The sequence below is a fragment of the Notolepis coatsorum genome (genome assembly GCF_963971535.1).
Source record: "Notolepis coatsorum genome assembly, chromosome: 2".
Classification (NCBI taxonomy): domain Eukaryota; kingdom Metazoa; phylum Chordata; class Actinopteri; order Aulopiformes; family Paralepididae; genus Notolepis; species Notolepis coatsorum.
In genome coordinates, this window is record NC_140166.1 from 107,722,815 (window position 1) to 107,745,063 (window position 22,249).

At 47.3% G+C, this 22,249-nt stretch overlaps 1 protein-coding gene across 1 annotated transcript in view; it reads right to left on the reverse strand.

The window, feature by feature from the left end:
- Positions 1 to 1,722: 1,722 nt before the first annotated feature.
- Positions 1,723 to 22,249, reverse strand: part of tacr2 (tachykinin receptor 2) — a 36,677-nt gene continuing 16,150 nt past the window's right edge. The window contains exons 6-8 of the mRNA XM_084308791.1: positions 8,349 to 8,468; positions 6,779 to 6,855; positions 1,723 to 4,082 (exon numbers count right to left, since the gene is read on the reverse strand). Of these exons, the coding sequence (XP_084164917.1) occupies positions 3,803 to 4,082; positions 6,779 to 6,855; positions 8,349 to 8,468 (477 nt within the window). The 3' untranslated portion in view covers positions 1,723 to 3,802. The remainder of the gene's footprint in view (positions 4,083 to 6,778; positions 6,856 to 8,348; positions 8,469 to 22,249) is intronic.

Genomic DNA, 22,249 nt, shown 5'->3' on the forward strand with positions numbered 1-22,249 from the left:
CTGAATAATTTTAAACTATTTTTATTATTTGTATTACTGAATGAAACTGTAAACAGAGAGCCTATTGGGATGCTAGATCCTAATGTGAAACACTGTGATTTACCATACCTTGCTACCTGTCTATCCTTTTTTATGCTCGCTTATGCCTGTATTTTTTACTGTTGTGAAGCACCTTGAACTGCAACCTCTGTATGAAAAGTGCTATACAAATAAAGTTATTATTATTATTATTTTATTGCCAATTTCACTTGAATCCTGCCAGGAACTGTTCCTCCCCCTCAACTCCACCATCTTACTGAACAAGTACAGAACCACAGCTTTTTGCTGACCATGTTACTGAGCTAGCTAGCCAACAGAACAGCTTTCTGCTGACTATTATTACTGAGCTAGCTAGCCAACAGAACAACTTTCTGCTGAATACTGAGCGAGCAAAAACGTCCATCAAATCTCAGTCCATGGTTTTCAGAAAAGTTGGCAACCCTACAATTAGTGGTACAGACAAATAATATTCATCATTCTTCATCCATTTTGTGTTGTTATTGGGATTACATAGCTAGGTGATAGCTTGCTAGGTTGGTGTTATTGTGATAACTGGTATAGCTAGGTGATAGCTTGCTAGATTGTTGTTATTGTGATAACTGGTATAGCTACTGTAGGTGATAGCTTGCTAGTTTGTTATTGTGAAAACTGGTATAGCTAGCTGATAGCTTGCTAGGTTGTTGTTATTGTGATAACTGATATAACTAGGCGATAGCCTGATAGATTTAGTTTCATGTTGACTAACACAAACCTGCTACACAGCTGGAAAACAGATTGATATCATTTTCAAAGCACTGGGTCTGGGTCTCTGAGAATATGGGGCTGGTAACAGATAGGATGAAATAGGGGCTTGGTAACTGATACCAGAATAATGGAGGGTTTATGGCCTAATGGTCTCAGAATGTGAGAATGGGACTGAAGTTATATCTACACAAGAATAACATGGATGCAGTAAGGCTTGATGGCACTGTTCTGCTCCAAAAACTACAATACTCAACATTTCATAGTATTCCTTCTAGAACTACAGTACCCACAGTTAATAGTTGTGTTAGGACTCCAATACCGACAGTTCATAGCTCTGTTATGACTACAATGTCCACAGTATAACAATTTTTAGACCTAAAATACACATAGTTCATAGCTCCATTAGAACTAGGCCTACAATACCCACAGTTCATGGCTTTCCTCCTAGAAATATAATACCCATAGTTAACAGCACTGTTATGTCTACAATGCCCACAGTTCATAGCTCTCCACTTAAAGATCGCAATAGGAAAAATTTTGTTTTACAGGAGGAGTATATGTTATTTTAACTAGCCTAATTTTAAGAGCCACATTGCTAACACCAAGTGACTGGATGTCATTGACCTGATCTGCAATGCTAACGGTTCCAGGCTATTTTTGGCTAGCGAGAAAGCAGCCAAAATACGTCACCTGTAGGGTGATACATCAGAGGTCTATACATCAGACTGGCGCATCCCGCTACTTTGGCTTTTTTCACAGTCACGCCTTGAGTTCGCTATTGTATTTGTTCTGTATAAGAACTCACGTCAGAATGCTTACACTGTTTGAAACATTTGTTTTATCAGTGCATGAAGTTATGTCAAGCAATTACTTTCCAATATTGCCTGCTATTGAGCGTTCGTTCATCACATAATCCACCCTAATCTGTGATCAGGCCATGGCACGTTTTTGGGGGAAACAACTTGGGGAGTAAACAGAAGTTAGGATGACTATTCTTCTGGGACTTGATAGTATTCAGCATGATTTATATCTGTTTTTCTTTGTCCTAAAGTTGTAGATTGTGAACAAATGGCACCTAACCCCTGTTTACTCCACAAATTGTTGCGTGGCAATCAAAGATCAGTGCAAATTACCTCATGCTGGTCTGATGTATACACACAGCTCTCATCCTAGGAATACAATTCCCATAGTTCATAGCTCTGTTATGACTACAATACCAACAGTTCCTAGCTGTCAGTGAGGTATTTTGGTGCATTCAGCCGGTACTTGTCAAGTGGTGAAATCACAAATTTGACCTAACTAGCACACCCGAACGCTATCACCTCCTATATATGATTTGGTCACATGATACATTTCAGACTTGACGAGTAGCTGCCAAACGCACCATTTGTTCAGGCTGGGGATATTACAAATCCACTCATCCATCCATCCATACATACATGAATGTACAGTTTCTTCCCCCTCAAATGTATACTCTCTTTTAGAAACTCTGTCTCTGAAACAGTACTGTATATTTGTATAAATGTCTGGATGTAACAGTAGGCCTATTGTTTATCTGTATGTCGTGCATGTCATAAATGTTATGATGAATTGAAAATGGGGGACCCTGATGAAAACAAGATGAAAGTCTTTCTCTGGTCTGCATCCCTTTAACAATTGTGTGTATTGAGCCGTCCTGTATTGTACCCATTCTGCAATCTGTTAATAAAGTTTTCAATCAATCAATCAATCAACATCAACCATACATCTGTGTGTCCATCCCTCCCTCATTCACCCATCCATCATCATTGAAAATGAGGGAAAACCTCAATGATTCTTTTGAGAATAAATAAAGATTTGCAGCATTGGCGACACTTTTGAGTATACATTTGGCTTTAGACTGCAGCTATGACAGATGGAAGGAGGGAGTATTCTGATATATTGTGGTTTCTGTACTCTCCTGCAGCAGTAGATGTTGGTGTTTCCAGGGTTAAGCAAAATGCAAGCTTGAATGTGACAGTGGCGCCGAATCCGCCGATGCTTCACAGAGGGTAGCGCTGCTAGCAGCATCAGGTCAAAGAGCCTACCGGAAAGGCTTATGTGCAGCTGGCCAAAAACGTAACTGTGCACCAGGTGATGCGGGCTGACATGTGTCTTTCCTCTGACGTACTTCCGCATTTACCTTTTATCTTCTCGGGAGCTTGGCCGGAGCATTCCATTGTTGATTGCGATAAACAAGAAGGCAAACATGGAGAGACTAGCTGGAGAAGTCTTCCTCGTCTAACAACGCTATTTCCATCTCTTCTTCCTCACCTATCAAAGCCATTTCAAATACACCTTGCTAACTGCGGCCATGATTGCGAGTGTCTTTCCCTCACAAACTAAAATTCCTCACAACAATACGATTACATCGTGTCTTTCCGGACAAGAGTGCAACACAACGCAGCACTGCCACCTAGTAGTTCAGCTGTGTACTGCAACCCACGCATTGAACCAACATGGAAGTATGTCATCCTAGCTGCTGTGCACAAAATAGCGTTGACAGCCCATGCAGAAGCTTATCTTGAACTCTAGTTTCTGGTTTACTAGCAGGACGGCGTGGCTTCCTGCTGGCCTGTCCAGAACCAGGGACAGTAAATTGAGGAGATGCCATTGCCATCATATCGCATCATATACTGTAAAAAAACACATGCACAGTTAAAAAGATTCCACCAAAGATTCTAAACACTCCACCAGCACAATCTGAGAGTGTGCGGTACCCTGCTACTCCCATTGGGTGACATTTCTGGTGACTTAGCCTCCAATAAATTGAACTAGAACCAGTCTAGTCTAGAACCAGAACAGAACCGGAACCTTCCTGAGCCTGGACACATGGAATCCAGGCTGATTCTGGATCCTGATTGGTCCTAGACAGGGCTTGATTCCCATTGGCTGTCACCAGAATATGAACAGTTCTGATTGGCAAGAGTAACAACTTGAAATGTTCTGTCCAGATAAACCAATATCCGTTTGCATCGGCCGTGCAGGTGCCTCGCTGTGTTTAAGCTTTGATGAGTCTGTGTGTTGATTTGCCTTCCTCTTGCCTCCCTGCTGTCTGTGCCCTGTGTGTGTTGTACGTATTTAGCGAGGTGTGTGTGTTGAGCATTGTGTACGTGTCCCTGTGTGTGTGTGTGTTGATGGAGGCATGTGTGCTCTCGGTGTGGTAGCTCCGTGTCATGGTGATTCTGAAGGTGTGTGTCTGCTGTAGCTCCATCTTGTCCTCATCCGACACCGTCACCAGCGGACACCAGCTGAAGGCATGGCGGAACCCAGCACGGAACCTGAACACACACACACACACAAGATGAGATTGATCATATTGATGGGTTAGAGTTAAAAGATGAGAGATGAGTTAACGGATCTAGTTCTATCATCTGGTATCATATTGATGGGTTCTGGTATCTCGTGATTTGAACTATGAATCAGAGAGTTGTTTTCCTGGGTTAGCGTTAGTTAGTCTGCTGGCTGTAATTCACTCCTAGAGGACAACCACACAACAGAAATAATGTTACAAAATACTCAACATATGTCCCTTCTGGGTCATTTCTGAGTTTAAAAGATTGTTTTATGTTGTTAAGATGTTTGGCTGCTTTTGAGAAGATGTTTCCCACCGTGCTGCAGACAGCCACCCCCGTACAACAACTGGAAATTGTGGTGGCTCATGAACATTTTAGTGGTGTTTTGTTCATGGTTTTGTGCTTGTTACTTCTAGAAGGAGGCCTAGTAGGGGAGTGTTCAGTATCTGCTGTTATTGGCAGCCGCACAGTGTGGAGGAGACTTGAAATGACCCTGTACTGTATGTTATTGTATCACAGTGTGGAGGAGACTTGAAATGACCCTGTACTGCAGGGCTATTCAACAAAATTGTTCAGGGGGCCACATTGTCAGAAACCCAAGGGGCCAGGGGCCGGACTGCCACGGCGCCTCCCCGTGCTATGAATATATGTACACTTGACACAACACGCAACCACATTTTCACAACTTTTATTTAAAGGGGAACTATTTTACTATTTCTTTCACTATTTGGGCACTTTTACACAATTCCTGTGGGTTTATGGAACACCTCTGTAATATTCTTTTTTTTTTAATTCATTGTTTTGTATTTCTAATCAAGTACTCAAAAACACGTTTTGAGCCTGGGCTCCAACCACTGTGGGAACTGTGTGGAAACTCAGCTGATTATCATGCAGCAGTGTCTCTCTGACATCACAAATCAGCACATTTTCAGATGACTCAGTTCAGTGAGGGTGAATATTGTGAGAGGAGAATTGGAAGAATGCGCCAATATGAGAATTAGAGACATAGATCATATTAATATAAGTCCACATAGCTAGGAAACAATGCTAAACACTGAAAAAGGCCATTTATAAGATCCCCTTTAACTACATTGCAAAAGTAGTATACTTTTCAAAAAAAGTGCTTCATTTATGTGCAACAACTGCAACATCTCCTCTTCAACATTTCAATATAAAAATAAAATAAAAAACAAACAAGTGCATATGAACATTCTAACATCAACACTTGAACAAAAAAACACATTTATAGTGCAGCTGAGCTTATGAAAAAGTCCTTCATGTCTGTGCAACAACAGCAAATCACAGCATCTTATTAGCACTTATTGTCGACTCTTAACTCTCAAACATCAGGGGGGTGGGGGGCAGACAGGCCTAGCCTACATACACACATCTAATGAGAGCGATTGCACTTCTTTGACTGGGCAATGGCAGAGAAAGAGGGTTCATAGGAAGTGAGGGCTACCCGCAAACAGTGATGCAAATGCTCATTTGTCAAGGAGGCATGGTTGCTTGTTTTAATGGCATTCATGTGAGAGAAACTGGATTCACAGGTGTATGTTGAGCCAAACATTGTTAGCACAGATATTGCCAGCGTTTTTATTTTGGGGAATGTCTTGACATGAATACACTTTATCCAAAATGTTGTGGTGGGTTCATTCTCAAGTGCCTGCTTCAGAGCAGATGATGCTTGCATGTCAATTATTTCAAGTTGCAGGAGACCTTCATCAATGTGAAGTGATGCAAGGAACTCTTGTCCTTTTGTGGAAATAGCAGCTACATTGGCAAATGGGTTGCTCACAAAATGCATCAATTATCTGGACATGTCAAATTCATCAAATCAACTTGCAAAGTTTTCCCTCAATTTATCAATGAAATCTGTCATTAATTGAGTGACTTTTGGCTCAATTGTGCGTGTTAACGTTGACATGCAAAAAAAAGTTAAAAAAAATATATATATATATATATTAAAAAAAAAAAAAAAAAATTATTATCATGTAATCTTTGGCGGGCCGGTCAGATCTGGCCCGCGGGCCGCCAGTTGAATAGCCCTGCTGTACTGTATGTTATTGTATCACAGTGTGGAGGAGACGTGAAGTGACTGGATGTTATTGTGTCACAGTGTGGAGGAGACTTGAAGTGACTGGATGTTATTGTGTCTCAGTGTGGAGGAGACTTGAAGTGACTGGATGTTATTGTGTCTCAGTGTGGAGGAGACTTGAAGTGACTGGATGTTATTGTGTCTCAGTGTGGAGGAGACTTGAAGTGACTGGATGTTATTGTGTCACAGTGTGGAGGAGACTTGAAGTGACTGGATGTTATTGTGTCACAGTGTGGAGGAGACTTGAAGTGACTGGATGTTATTGTGTCACAGTGTGGAGGAGACTTGAAGTGACTGGATGTTATTGTGTCACAGTGTGGAGGAGACTTGAAGTGACTGGATGTTATTGTGTCACAGTGTGGAGGAGACTTGAAGTATTTGTGCTGTCTGTCTCATTCTGTTGGATGGAGCAACCTGGTTTATCAGACTGATTTTACAATAAACCATTCAGGTGTGTGTGTGTGCGCATGTGTGTGTGTGTGTGTGTGTGTGTGTGTGTGTGTGTGTGTGTGTGTGTGTGTGTGTGTGTGTGTGTGTGTGTGTGTGTGTGTGTGTGTGTGTGTGTGTGTGTGTGTGTGTGTACCTCTGGTTGAGACAGCAGTATATAATAGGGTTGTACATGGTGGAGCTCATAGCCAACCAGAAGATAGCTAGGTATACCTGAGAGCAGACATGTTGAAACAAACTGTAACTAACACATAACAGTAGTTCCTCATAAAAACAAACTCCAAGGAAACATTCGTTAACAGTATTTCATAATTTAAACAAACTGTAACTAAACATTAGTTAACACAGTATTTACTATACTCAATACACCATCAACTAGTATTTTAAACTTAGTACTTAAACACATATGAAAAAGTTATTTTACTGCAATGTATGTAGAAATCATGTTTTCCATGTAGGAATAGATGATTATGAACAGTATAAAATAGAATTAACGTGTTAACAATTTGTGTATTCATATAACTAGGTTCTCATGAATTCTGCTGTGTCCATAAATTAATACAGACAGACAGACAGACAGACAGACAGACAGACAGACAGACAGACAGACAGACAGACAGACAGACAGACAGACAGACAGACAGACAGACAGACAGACAGACAGACAGACAGACAGACAGACAGACAGACAGACAGACAGACAGACAGACAGACAGACAGACAGACAGACAGACAGACAGACAGACAGACAGACAGACAGACAGACAGACAGACAGACAGACAGACAGACAGACAGACAGACAGACAGACAGACAGACAGACAGACAGACAGACAGACAGACAGACAGACAGACAGACAGACAGACAGACAGACAGACAGACAGACAGACAGACAGACAGACAGACAGACAGACAGACAGACAGACAGACAGACAGACAGACAGACAGACAGACAGACAGACAGACAGACAGACAGACAGACAGACAGACAGACAGACAGACAGACAGACAGACAGACAGACAGACAGACAGACAGACAGACAGACAGACAGACAGACAGACAGACAGACAGACAGACAGACAGACAGACAGACAGACAGACAGACAGACAGACAGACAGACAGACAGACAGACAGACAGACAGACAGACAGACAGACAGACAGACAGACAGACAGACAGACAGACAGACAGACAGACAGACAGACAGACAGACAGACAGACAGACAGACAGACAGACAGACAGACAGACAGACAGACAGACAGACAGACAGACAGACAGACAGACAGACAGACAGACAGACAGACAGACAGACAGACAGACAGACAGACAGACAGACAGACAGACAGACAGACAGACAGACAGACAGACAGACAGACAGACAGACAGACAGACAGACAGACAGACAGACAGACAGACAGACAGACAGACAGACAGACAGACAGACAGACAGACAGACAGACAGACAGACAGACAGACAGACAGACAGACAGACAGACAGACAGACAGACAGACAGACAGACAGACAGACAGACAGACAGACAGACAGACAGACAGACAGACAGACAGACAGACAGACAGACAGACAGACAGACAGACAGACAGACAGACAGACAGACAGACAGACAGACAGACAGACAGACAGACAGACAGACAGACAGACAGACAGACAGACAGACAGACAGACAGACAGACAGACAGACAGACCTGTTGTATGTAATGTTGTTTATAAATGTCTCTATTGAATGAGCCCAGGATGAAGTAAATGTGATAGGGCAGCCAGCAAAGGGCAAAGGTCATCACCACGACCACCATCATCTTCACCACCTAATGAGATCACAGGAAGAACACAAAATAGTTAAGACAGAAGACAGAATAGGCCTCTCTGTGGCCATCACCTGTGATGAGCCACAATATGTTATAAACAATGTTTAACATAGACACCGTTGTTTACTGTAATATCATATATGTTAGATTACGGTCGTTTGGGGTGGGAGGAGCCGGCATCATGGAGTAGAGACGTGTATCACAAACGCTGATTTCGACAGACACATATGGCGAGTAAGCAGACTGCTGGACGCGGCGTGGCAACGTGGGGCCGAGCTAAGCCAAGCTAGCCTGACTGCTATTAAGCAATTTCCCGCAGAACTACTGGAAGCTGAATTGGAAAAACAACTGGAGAGACAATTCAACAAATACTTTGAATCATACCGACAGGCGGTAACGGCTGAAATAGAGGCGGCTATTAAACCGGTGAAGGAGAAAATGAAAATACTTCACACGGAATCCACAAACAACTCAAGGGAGATTATCCTGTTCACGGAAGAAGCTAACAAGGCTTCTATCCTCCCTACAACCGACCAGAGGCGGGCATAATCGAGCAACGTTCAAGACAGGGGAGGGGAGAATTGGAAACTCGAAATTGGGATGGGAGAAAATAAGGAGAAACAAGTGGATACAAAAATAAAGAATTGTCGGTATCCCAGAGGACATTGAAGGAACCCATCCTTCAAGCTTCGTTCCGGGGATGCTATAAGAGATCTTGGGTAAGGATTTGTTGCCTGAACCTCCGGAATGTGACATGGCGTATAGAGCTTCTGTACCCAAGCCCGGGAATGAGCAGAAGCCAAGAGCCATCATTGTTCGGATCCACAGACTGCAGGCAAAAGAGCTGATCATCCTGTGTATTTACCACGTGGAGAAATCAAATAAAATTATTAGACATTTTCGTTTTCTAAGCAGTGATGTCATCACCTCAAAAGCCCTGCTGCTTTTTGAAAAACTGAGGTTTTGAGGTGATGAAATCACTGCGCCCAGGCAGCAGTGGTACTTCGGCAAAAAAAAAATCAGAGTATATATCTGCTTAGAAAACGTAAAATAAAAAAAAATCTTTTCACGTGGTAAATACACAGGCCACAACATGTTTACAGGAACGTTTTGGAGTTGTACAGTATTTGGAGTGTATTTCGTGACTGTTGGGAAATAGGCTACACTGGCTCACCTACTTCCAGTGAATGGCGCTAAGCTAGGCTAACAGAGCGGCTGTTCCCTAAGCCTAATGCATGCACAGAGAAGAAAAGGGTATGTATCTTCTTGTCTAACTCCAGGGTAGGTGGCAAATAAGCTAATTTCCCAAAAAGTTGGCGTGTGCCTTTAAGGGGCAGAGTTATATTATCATACTGGCGATCGCGTCTCGCTCTGCCATATTGAGATAACTCTTATCTCCTAGCACTTAATGTGCTCACGAAACAAACAAATGCACTCACTTGCACGTGACCAAGCCACGCCCCTGCGTCTTCCTATATGACGCCGGAAATGGTCACGCTGCACCTTCCTCTTTTTGTTTCCAACACGGAAGTAGCAGTGCACTCCGTGAACTAGTTGTTATGAAACGCAGGGAGAAATTACACAATGTTGGGTATTCGCCAGAAGTTCACCAGCCCCTGGAATCTTCTCGGCACATCCTAACAGCGCAACGGGCCTGTCCTGGGTTTTCCTCGTCTCGTGACAGCGGACCGAGGGACGTCGCGTGACGGTTAGCAGTCAAGCTAAGTCGTGCACAGGTAGGGCCTGCGCTATCAGGCATTGATACTAGCATGAGTAATACTGCTCGTTGTCCCGTGAGACAACCGAGTGATGTATTGGCGCGAGGGGCCGGTATTTGGGAAAACATGGTCGCCATGACTCTTTTTTGGGTGTTTTTCCAACTATCCTAGAGCGTGCGGCTAATGCTAATGCTACAATGCTGCGACGCCGTTTGTCTTTACTAAAAAAGGTCTTCCCTCCTCTTAACCATTCATGCTGACGGTCAATCGGTGTCTAATGTTGGGGGTTTAACCGGGGCTTGTTTACCATGGCTGGATGGGCTGAGGCTCAGGGCAGGTGTGCTTTTTGTGAATCTATTAATTGAAAATGGGGGTCCCTGGTGTGGACAGGACTGGCGTTGTTCTCTGGACTGCATCCCCTTAACAATTGTGTGTATGGGCTAGCCCATTCTGCAATATATTAATAGAGTTTTCGTTCATTTATCCCTTCATGGGTGCACACCACAGTGGAGGTTGTTGCATGCCTACTAGTGAGGCAGTGCTTCACTAGTAGTAGACTTTGGTCTGCAGCCACCACTGGTGTTCCGTGCTTAGTGAAGCAGGTGGCATCAGTCCTTTGCCTCTGACATGGTGGAACGGTGTCCCGCCCGGCCGATGCCATAAGGCGAGTCGGCCCGGCAGGTGGCTGGTGGGCTGATGAAGCCTATACCGCCGCGGTATAGAATTAGCAGCGACTGGCAACATTGTTCAATTTGCTGTTTTTTTCTGTCAAAAATGGTGTCAGGAGGTTATTCAGCTTTTGACCTAGCCGCAAGCTATAACCGCAGGGAGGGCTAGGATGCTGTCAACGCTTGTTCACAGACATCTTTGGTTGGAGCAGTCTTCCCTAGAAGAGGAGAGAAGGCTTCCCCTCCTCAGGGATCCCCTCTCCGCAGAGGGACTTTTGGTCTTTCCGCAGGAGCGCGGGCGGTATTTGACCTAGGCCCCACACCGCGCAGCCAGAGGTGAGGGCGCGGCGAGGCCCCCGACCAGCGGCCATGTTTCCCCCGCCTGAGGTACCCTGGGCATGAAGACAACAGGTGATCACAAGGCCGACAGCCTTGGCGGCCGAGGGATCGGCTACATTAGATGAGCACGCCCTAAAAAACCGTTGCCGTCTAGCTGTGTCTAGCACGCTCTCCGGTCACTCCCCCCCCCCAACACCAGCGGGATACAAGCTCTGATTTGTTCCCTTTGGCTGCGGGCCACGTGTTTTCAGTGAAGCGCAAGCGGCCCCACATTTCGCTTCTCATGGGGACAGGGGCTGACACCCAGTTGCTAGCTAGGCCTGGGTCTGCCTATGAGAATGCTGTGCTGTCAAGCGGCTCCCACGCCACACGTTCTGCGTCTGTGTTTGGTGAGCCTGGTGTTGTGTCTGTCAACGGAAAAGGTTGTCAGCGGGGGAACTCGAGGCCCAGGAGGTCGCAGTGTGAGTTCCCCCAGCCCCGCCCTCGCCAGGCCGGGTATCACGTTAGTGCCTCCCCCGACCGGAAGACCGGCGGTGGTCAGTCAGGCACGCGTGGTTTGGGTGGTAGTAATATCACTACAGGGCTACGGTGTGTAGGAACCCACCCTATCGGGCAGTGTGGGGACCACACGCCTTGCATGTCCAGCTGCAGAGCAGGCTATCATCAGCAGTCCATGCCGGGAAGATGTTCAGTGGGGGAGCTTATGTCACCAAGTGTGATGGCCGCTCTCCCCGTATCAGACCGGCCCTTTCTGTCGGGGTCCCTCCTTGGGTGCGATTGCCTCGTTGGTAGTGTCAGGGTGCGATATCCCGGCTCCGCGAGACACCCTGCTCGCGCGGTTGGCGAGTCCAGGGTTGGCAACGCACAGCGGGTGGGACTGGGCCTCCTATCTACAGTTCCTGGCGGACCAGCACCAGTTGGTGGCGGATGCGCTTTGGGATTATCATCACGTATGGCTACAGCAGTGTCCGTTCTTGGTTTTGGTACAGACCCTATTTGTCAGGGTCCGCAGCAGTGATAGCTTTGGCCGACGAGATCCAATCTCTGTTGGCGAAGCAGGCCGTCGTCGTGGTCCCATGAGAGGACGCGGTGAGCGGCGTTTCCTCCCGGTATTCTCTGGTGCCCGAGAAATCGGGGGGGGTGTCAGACCCATACTGGATCTGTCCCATGGAAGGTTCAGAATGTTGACTGTCTCCCTCCTGTTAGGCGCTGTCAGGTGGGGGACTGGTTCACCTCCATAGACCTGTAGGATGCATATTCGCATCCCGATCTTCCATCCTAGGACATACCTACGCTTCCTTTGCAGGGCTTAGCGTACGGGTACCAGAGGCTCGGCTACTCTCTGGCTCCCCGCATCTTCACCAAGTGTGTGGAGACCGCACTGGGGCCTCTTCGTCGTCGGGGGTTACGAATTGTATTCTACCCTGGACGACGTTCTGGTCCTCGGCCGGTCAGGGAAGGTCACCAGGTCTCATACCAGGAAGGTGGTGGAATTCCTCACCAGCCTGGGTTTTGCTGTAGACTGGAAGTAGAGTACTCCTCTTCCCAATCAACGGGTGGAGTACTTGGGCTTATTTCTAAGCTCAAGGTCTATATGGGCATTCCTCTCAGAGCGGCGGCGAGTGGGTGGTTCTCGGCGGGTTCTGGAGGTTCCGTCCTAGGACGGTTACGGCGCTGTCCGTAATGCACCTGCTCGGTATGCTCACGCTGTGGTCCCTCTTGGCCTCCTCTTCATGAGGAGGATACAGAGGTGGTTTTTTCCAGTATGGAAATGGACCCGGTGAGAGACAAGTGGAAGCGGCTGAAGGTTCCCATGTCAGTACTGGGGGACCTCGTCCTCTGGGGAGGGCCTGGTGCCCTCACCAGCGGGGTCCCCGTGGGCAGCAGGCTGTCACACGTCATGGTCTTCACCGATGCCTCCCTCATGGGATGGGGGGGGGGGGGGGGGGCGTGTCGGGCCAACGCAGTAGGGGGCAGCTGGCAAGACCATGCTGCCCGGTCTGCGCTACATTCAATGTGTTGGAATTGAAGGCAGTCCTTCTGGTCCTCAAACGGCTCGGCCACCTTGTGGTGGGCAAGCATGTTTTGATCAGGACGGACAACACGACGTCAGCGTCGTGTATTGACAGACAGGGAGGAGTGCGCTCCCCCCGTCTGCACCGGGCGGCGGTCGGGCTCTGGCTATGGGCGTTTCTCCATCTGCGCAGCCTGAGGGCTTTCCACATCCCAGGCAGGGAGAATGTGGGTACAGATGTGATGTCGCGGGGCGGTCCTCATCCTGACGAGTGGGGAGTACGTCCAGACATAGTCAGACAGGTCTGGGACCGATTCCGTGGCCGCCCGGGATTCCGTACGCTTTTTCCCCCATACACCTGGTAGCTCAGCTGTTGGGGTGGGTACGTCGGGAGCGCGGGACTTGATCCTGGTCGCGCCAGGCCGGGGCTCAGCTGTGTGGTCCCCGGCCCTGATTCAGCTCTTGGTGGCTCCGCCGTGGCCTGTTCCGTGGTCACCACGGGCCCTCTCTCAGGCACGCGGAACTCTGTTCTGCCTGCTGTTCTGGGGCAGCCTCTAGGCTTGGCTGCTGACAGTGTGAATCTGGTGGGGATGCGTCTTGACTCTTCTGTAGTTAACGCTATCCGGAACGCGTGTGCTCCGTCCACTACCGCGGCTTAGGCTGGGAAGTGGCGTATGGTCGAGTGTGGGGGCAGAACATTGTTCAGCCACCCTCTCGTGAAACGTTTCCTGTTTGGCGCTCCGCGTCTCAAGCCTGTGGAACATTCTCTGTCTCCGAGTGGGACCTCCAACTGGTCCTGGGCCGGTTGTCGGAGGCCCCGTTTGAGCCTCTTGAGCAGGCGCCATTGGATCAGCTGTCTTAAGACCGAGTTTTTTTTGGCCATCACCTCCGCTAAGCGCGTGGGTGAGCTGTGTGCTCTCTCGGTGCGGCCTGAGTGCCTGTCTATTCGGCCGATAGCGGTGCAACTCTGAGGCCTAATCCAGTCTTCGTTCCAAAGAATATCCGGAGCTCTTTTCGCTCCAGGGATATTGTGGTTCAGGCGTTCGTCCGACTCCTCACGCTAGTGTGTGGAGGCGAGCCTTCACCTGTCGTGTCCTGTCCGTGCACTGGGGGTTTACCTCAGTCGGACTCGGGATCTCAGGGCTTCCGATCAACTGTTTGTTTGTTACGGTGGCCCTCGCGCGGGTAAGGCGCTGTCCAAGCAGCACCTGTCACATTGGTTGTGCGAGGGCATTGCCCTTTGCTACACGTTGGCTGGACAGGTCCCCCCCGGGGACGTCAGGGCGCACTCCACTCGTGGAGTGGCGGCCTCTGCTGCCCTGTTAGGGGGGGGCCTCGGTGGAGGACATCTGTGCTGCGGCCTCCTGGTCCTCCCCGGGTCCCTTCGTTAAGTTTTACCTCGTGGACATGACTGGGGGTTCTGTCTCCCAGGCGGTTCTGAGGTCTGGGACCTCTCCTGCGTCCAACCATTTGGTGGGCTAGCAGGGGTGTGTGGGTGTGTGCCACGGGGTGCTGTGTCACACGTGGTCCCGCCTGTGCTGTGCATTTTCAGGGGTGCCTGGTTCCCCCTTTTTTCGCATTTTGGTGGAGTTGACTGCCTCCCCCCCTTCGTTAGGAAGGGCGGGTGGACGGGACTCCCCTCCTCCCTGGCTGGGGCTTGCGGGCCCTCAGGGGGTACATTTGTTGGGCCACGCGTCCGCTCTGCCCTTTATCTCAATATGGCAGAGCGAGACACGATTGCCAGTATGATAATATAATGAAAGGTTATCCTATAACCTAGTTATATGAATACTGGCTGAGCGTCTCGCTCTTAGCGCCCTGAGGTCCCTTGGATGGTTTTTTCCGTGTATGGAAATCGTTCTGAGGAAGGTGGAGCGTGACCATTTCCGGAGTCATATAGGAAGACGCAGGGGCGTGGCTTGGTCATTTTTTGTTTGTTTCGTGAGCACATTAAGTGCTAGGAGATAAGAGTTATCTCAATATGGCAGAGCGAGACGCTCAGCCAGTATTCATATAACTAGGTTATAGGATAACCTTTCGATATAGAACAGGAGAGGGGATTTTGTTTGTTGTTATTGTAGGCTTTTGTGTTTCATGTATTACTGTTTTGTGTCAGTACCTGAACTGGTACCTAGGTAATTGTTATTCCTCCAGTATTATGGGCATACAGAATGATGGACTGGACCTTTCTGGACCTGCACTCCTCGATCCTTGCTTGGCTGCGTTGGTATGTTGCCATATACATACAGACACGACACATGGCTAGTTTGAACATACTAATCTAGAACACAGGGGGTTAAATACTCCTCATAAATGCACCAGTGTCCTGGGTCTGCTGAGGAGGAAGGGAATAGACTTAGCTCTTCTTAATGAGACCCACCTTATGGTGACTGATGTGGCAATACTGGCGAACCGGTTCTATCATGTAATATCCTCATCCTCCACGAGCAACAAAACTAAAGGTGTCGCTATTGTGAGAAGACGTAATTTAGATATCAGGGTGTTGAATGTATGGGCTGACACAGAGGGGATGATAACGATGGCAAAAGTCCCAGCCAGGGATCATGCTCGAACAATGTGAACAGTGTTTTTCTGCCGCCCTCTGGTGGCCAAACGCAGCAACTCCAGATCCTGGACTCTCTGTGGCATTTTAGTCTAGGTCTGCTGAATAATATTGGTGCTGTGTTTTCTCTGTTCATGTTGTGTGGTGTGTAGCTTGTGTTTTAAATGGTTTATCTTTACATGTTTCCTTAAAAGGTTTATCCTTACATATGATCCTGAAAGGTTCAACCTTTTCATATGTTTCCTTTAAGGTATCCTTTCCATGTCCCTTTAAAGGTTCTTCTCTTTTGCATATGTTTTTATAGTGTTAATACTGTACTTGTGTTTCCTTTAAGGCTCATTCCCTTTACACAGGTTTTTAATAGTGTTAACTTATTTACATATGTATGTTCCTTTTAAGGGCTGTTTGTTTTACATGTTTCCATAGATATTCCTGTACACATGCTTTTAACAATGTTGTGAGTTTCAGTGATGCCACAGATTACTTGTAAAAGTAATCTGATTACTGATTACTGATTACTCCTTTAAAAAGTAATCTAAGTTACTTTACTGATTACTTGATTATCAGAGTAACTTAGTTACTTTGAAAGTAACTAGGTTACGAAGTCGTCGTCGTTCCCCCAACAGTTTTTTTTTAAACGCTTTATTGAAAGTGCATAAATTGTTTTTAACTTGTTTCTCTGCACATAACGTAAATTGTTAAACTAGTGCTTCAGCTTCTGTACCATCAAGTATGGTAAAGCAACAGTCTATGATGCTCACAGCATTAGAGCAGCCAGCCAGTGGTTTTACAAAACCAGTGTATCACATCTAACAAATGCAGGCTGAACTATTCAATTATATCAACTGTAACTATTAAATTGTTTTTATAAATGTCTCTCTATAAACATACAATCAGTCTCTCTTTAACATGTAAATTAACTGTAAATCTGGCAAATAAGAGCTTTTGCTCTGCCACCATCAACCCTCCTGTACCTAGTCGAAGCGTCGGCTAGTGTTGTGATTCCAGATGCTTTCAATGCAATTGGATGTGCTGTTTTTAGCGGTAGACAGTATTTTGTTTCCTCCGCCGTGAAGTAGTGACTGAGGCTACGTTTAGACGAGCGTTTTGGGGTGGAATTCTGAACAGAAACCGCAAAAGTCATCTTGCGGTTTCACTTTTAATTTTGCCAAGCGTTTTGGGGTGGAATTCTCCGACGACGGAGCCCTGCTGTCACACGATTGGCGCATATGTCACATGACGTGCTGTGAAGACCCGCCCTACTCTGCCTCTGATTCGCAGACTGTGGATGGGGAATGTGATTGTACCAAAGCAGAGTCACTCACAGACAGAGGGACCAGTCACGCCGCGGGACACATTCTTGTATTTAACCCTTTCACTGCCACACCACGTCACTCCCAAAAGAAAAACAGCTCAAAATGTATTTTTGACTGTCGAAAACAAAATAAAATACTGCATTCCACCTGCATTATGAATTTATGATGAGATAGTAACGAAATAGTAATGCACAGCCACTTGGACAAGTAACTGCAATCAGATTACTGGCTTTTAAAGATTAACGCGTTAGATTACTATTTTCGGGGAAAAGTAATCAGATTACAATAACGCGTTACTTAGTAACGCGTTACTGGCATCACTGGTGAGTTTACTACCCTGTGTTCCTCAGCCTAGGCCATGCCTGGCCTTACACCAGCTGGCACTTGTTAGTAATCACAGGGCAGTATATTAGAGCTGCACGTTTCTCACATTCCTTGTCACACCATTGTATTGCCTTGTTTCAGTGTATTGTATCACAGTTGGTTTCGGTCACTTACTCACCTCTTGTCTCTTATATTCCTCGTGAGTCCGTTCCTATTTAGTCCTTATACTTCCAGCATTGCTGTGTATTGTTTTCCGGGTTTTGCAGTTCGCTTTTGTTTGTAACAGTTTTAACGTGTATCCTGCTAGTAAAAGCCTGTTTACTTTCATCCGTCGTCTCAGCTTCTCTCTCTCTGCTCGTGTTACCTGCTTTTGGGATCTCCTCTCCTAACCCACACCGAAACCATCTCAGAATGGTGCGACCATCAATGATTCCAGCACGCACGATGACAGCAGGAGCGAGCGACGCTCTCCTCTCGATGGAGAGATTCTTCAAGGGGGATTTCCTCTCCTCGTCCTCAGAGGAGAGGTGGACGATGTACACACTCCTCATCTCTGTCGGTGAGCGCAGCGCAGAGCAGGCTGATTCGGGAGCTCCTGTTCTCTGCTTCCGAAGCCCCGGTTACCAGCATGCCTTCCTCCGCAAGTACAGGTAGTCCTCTCGCCGTTAACACGGCCCAGGTTGTTAGCTCAGCCGTTAGCCTAGCGCCCTCAGCTAGTGCTGCTAACCCCAGCCCTGTTAACGTTGCTCAGGTTGTTAGCTCAACCGTTAGCCTAGCGCCCTCAGCTAGTGCTGCTAACCCCAGCCCTGTTAACGTTGCTCAAGTTGTTAGCTCAGCCGTTAGCCTAGCGCACTCAGCTAGTGCTGCTAACCCCAGCCCTGTTAACGTTGCTCAGGCTGTTAGCCCAGCCGTTAGTTTAGCTTCCCCAGCTAGTTCTGCTAACTCTCGCCCTGTGAACACTGCCCAGGCTGTTAGCCCAGCCGGTAGCCTAGCTTCGGCAGCTAGTAATGCTAACCCCAGCTCTGCGAACACAGTCCAGGCTTTCTCAACTAGCTCAGCACTGTCTGCTAGTTTAGCATCTAAAGCTAGCACCTCAGCTCTCCCTGCTAGCCCATGCCCTGTAGCCCCTGTAGCCAATATAGCCTTGTTAGCTACTTCCTTAGCATCCCCTGCTAGGTTAGCCACTGCTAGTTCTACAGGCCCTACAGCTAAACCTTTGGCTTCCTCAGTTAGGAGACTCAGTGTGAGGGTTCCGGCCCTTAGTACTGGCTTAGCTCCCCCTGCTACTGCTAGCAAGTCTAGAAAGGCTAGTAAAGCCCTCACAGTTAGCAGGGCTTCTTCAGCTAACCCAGCCTCTACTGCAGCCTAGCCCCTGTTAGCTTAGCCCCAGGTGCTACGCCCGGCCCGGTCTCCACGCCCGGTCCGGCTCCCACGCCTGACCCGGCTCCTCGACTGATTCCGGCTCCTCGACTGATTCCGGCTCCTCAACTGGCCCCGGCTCCTCGTCTGGTCCAGCTCTTCGCCGTGGTCGTCGCCGTGGTCTTCGCCATGGTCTTCGCCGTGGTCTTCATCCGCAGAGACCCCCGTCCGGGGGTCTGCACCCGGTCCCGAGGTCTGCACGTGGAGTGGTCCCCATCCGGGGTCCTGCTCCGGGGTTGTCGTCTTCGCGCCTCCGCTCCGGCCCTTCCGGTCCGGCCCCGAGTCCTGCGCCTGGAGGGTCCTTCATCCAGGGTCTTGCTCCGGGTCTGACGCCCACACCCCTTTGCTCCAGGCCTCCTGACCGGCCCTCCGTTCCCGTTCCCAGTCCCCCTCACCGGCCCTTCATCCCGTGTCCAGTCCCCCTCACCGGGCCTTTGTCCCCGTCTCCGGCCACGCTGGCCCTTTGCCCCGCCCGCCCTTCCCCGGGTTTCCCTCTGGTCCTGTTCCTCGGGTCCCCTGCTGCTTTGCCCCTCCTGGGGTCTTTTCGCGGTCCCCCGGTCCCAGCTCTCCGGGTCCTCGCCCCCCGTTTTTTCCGGGGTCTCGGCCCCCCGCCTCGCCCGTTACCGGACGGTCTTACCAGTCGTCTGGGATCCGACCCTTTGGGGGGGGGGTTACTGTCATGGTCCCAGCCAGGGATCATGCTCGAACAATGTGAACAGTGTTTTTCTGCCGCCCTCTGGTGGCCAAACGCAGCAACTCCAGATCCTGGACTCTGTGGCATTTTAGTCTAGGTCTGCTGAATAATATTGGTGCTGTGTTTTCTCTGTTCATGTTGTGTGGTGTGTAGCTTGTGTTTTAAAGGGTTTATCTTTACATGTTTCCTTAAAAGGTTTATCCTTACATATGTTCCTGAAAGGTTCAACCTTTTCATATGTTATAATTAATTAATAATAATTTAGGACCTGCTCAGAGGTCATCAATCGGCACACATGCGATGCATGCATGCAATTCGTATCTGCGATTAACCCATCCCGTCGTCCTTCCCCCCCAAGGGCAGCCGGGAGCAGACAGGCGTCAACATGAGCCGCGCCAGGGGACCAATCCAAGTGCTCCTGTCCGTCTTCGTCAAGGACGCCACAGCGTTAGCGATCTATTGTTGTGCATGTTTTTCCATTGGGTTTATCTTATCGGGGGGCAAGCCCTTGAGAGCACAGGGAGAACATGCAAACTCCACACAGAAAGGCCTGGGAGATACCCCACCTGGGTAACTGGCATCATGGAAACCTGGTTCCCAAGCGGGAATCGAACCCTGGACCTTCTTGCTGTGAGGCGACAGTGTTAACCACTACACCACGTGTTTCCTTTAAGGTATCCTTTTCATGTCCCTTTAAAGGTTCTTCTCTTTTGCATATGTTTTTATAGTGTTAATACTGTACTTGTGTTTCCTTTAAGGCTCATTCCCTTTACACAGGTTTTTAATAGTGTTAACTTCTTTACATATGTATGTTCCTTTTAAGGGCTGTTTGTTTTACATGTTTCCTTAGATATTCCTGTACACATGCTTTTAACAATGTTGTGAGTTTACTACCCTGTGTTCCTCAGCCTAGGCTATGCCTGGCCTTACACCAGCTGGCACTTGTTAGTAATCACAGGGAAGTATATTAGAGCTGCCCGTTTCTCACATTCCTTGTCGCACCATTGTATTGCCTTGTTTCAGTGTATTGTATCACAGTTGGTTTCGGTCACTTACTCACTTTTTGTCTCTTATATTCCCCGTGAGTCCGTTCCTATTTAGTCCTTATACTTCCAGCATTGCTGTGTATTGTTTTTATAAAACAATCACTAGGATAATGTTGGAACTCCATGACTACACATATATTGTCGGAGGCAACTTTAATACATGCTGGGACTGAACGATTGACAGATCTGGAACCTCAGAGACATACGATCAAAAACAATCCATCGCTGCCCTTCGGGCCTGGACCCATGATACTGGTCTAACTGACCTATGGCGCCTAGTTAACCCTACATTAAAGGACTATTCCTGCCTCTCTGCCAGACACAAGACTTTCTCCAAATTAAATGACTACTTACTGTATTCTTAACTGACCACAAGGGCCCCCAGATGGCGATTTAAGTCATCTTAACTAAAAAACTAAGATTTGTGTACAGAATTCAGAAAAACATACTGAATTTGTGAGAATTTATATTGATACAGTAAAATACCCTAGAATTTTATGGAACGCAGAAAAGGGTTTTATCAGAAGTCACACCACACTTTTCGCTTCCAACTTACGTAAAGCACGGTTAAATAAACTTGAACAATTTGAAACCTTATACTCGGACCTGTATGCTTCATTACAATCTAACTACAATGAACAAACGAATACACAACGGAAAATAGTTAAGAAAGAAATTAATTATATTCTTAGACAGCACTCCGAGTTTTTAAAACACAGAATGAGACTAAATTACTACTTCCATGGGGCTAGACCCAGCCATTTACTCGCAATGAGAATCCGTGCTAACAATCAATTTTCTGATATTCCCTCAATCAGAACCCAGTGAATGATTAATGACACCTTTAGATAATTTTACCCACATCAACTTTAAGAAGTAATTTTGTATCAATCTAAATTTGAAGCGTTTACCAGCGGACTTCAACTACCGAGGATATTCAAGGAGGAGGCCGGGGTATTGTGGAAACCTGTCACTCTTATAGAACTTAAAGAAGCAATTACTGAGATGCAGAGGGGCAAAACACCCGGCTGGGATGGAATTCCACCCGAACTATACTTAGCGTTTTGGGACCCATTGGGCCCACTGTTACATGAGATGATTGAACACTCCATTGAACAAGGGTGATTTTCGAGGGATGTAAATATGGCTCTTATTTCTCTACTACTTAAAAAGGACAAGGACCCAAACGACTGTGGTAGCTACAGGCCCCTAAGTCTTCTCGGTGCTGACCTCAAAATATTTGCCAACGTCCTAGCCCGTCATCTACAAAAGTATATGACGGTGCTAGTGCACTGTAATAAAACTGTTTATTTGGGGACATTTAGCCATGGAAAATCTTAGAAGATTATTGCATGTAATTGACAACAGTAAGGACAATGTAACTCCGTTCACAGTCCTGTCTTTGGATGCCATGAAGGCCTTCGATAGACTAGAATGGTCATATATATGGACAGTACTGGAGGCTATGGGACTGGGAAATAAATGTATACATATGTTTAAAGTGCTTTACGCTTCCCCATCAGCAATGATAATCTTCCCTCTCTTGCCAGTCTCTAGATCTTCTAGGCAGGGTTGTCCTTCGAGTCCCGGGCTTTTCGCGCTTTCCCTTGAACCATTAACCAACAGGCTGGATAAGCTGGTCAGGAAGGCCAGTAGCGTGGTTGGGGTGGAGCTGGACTC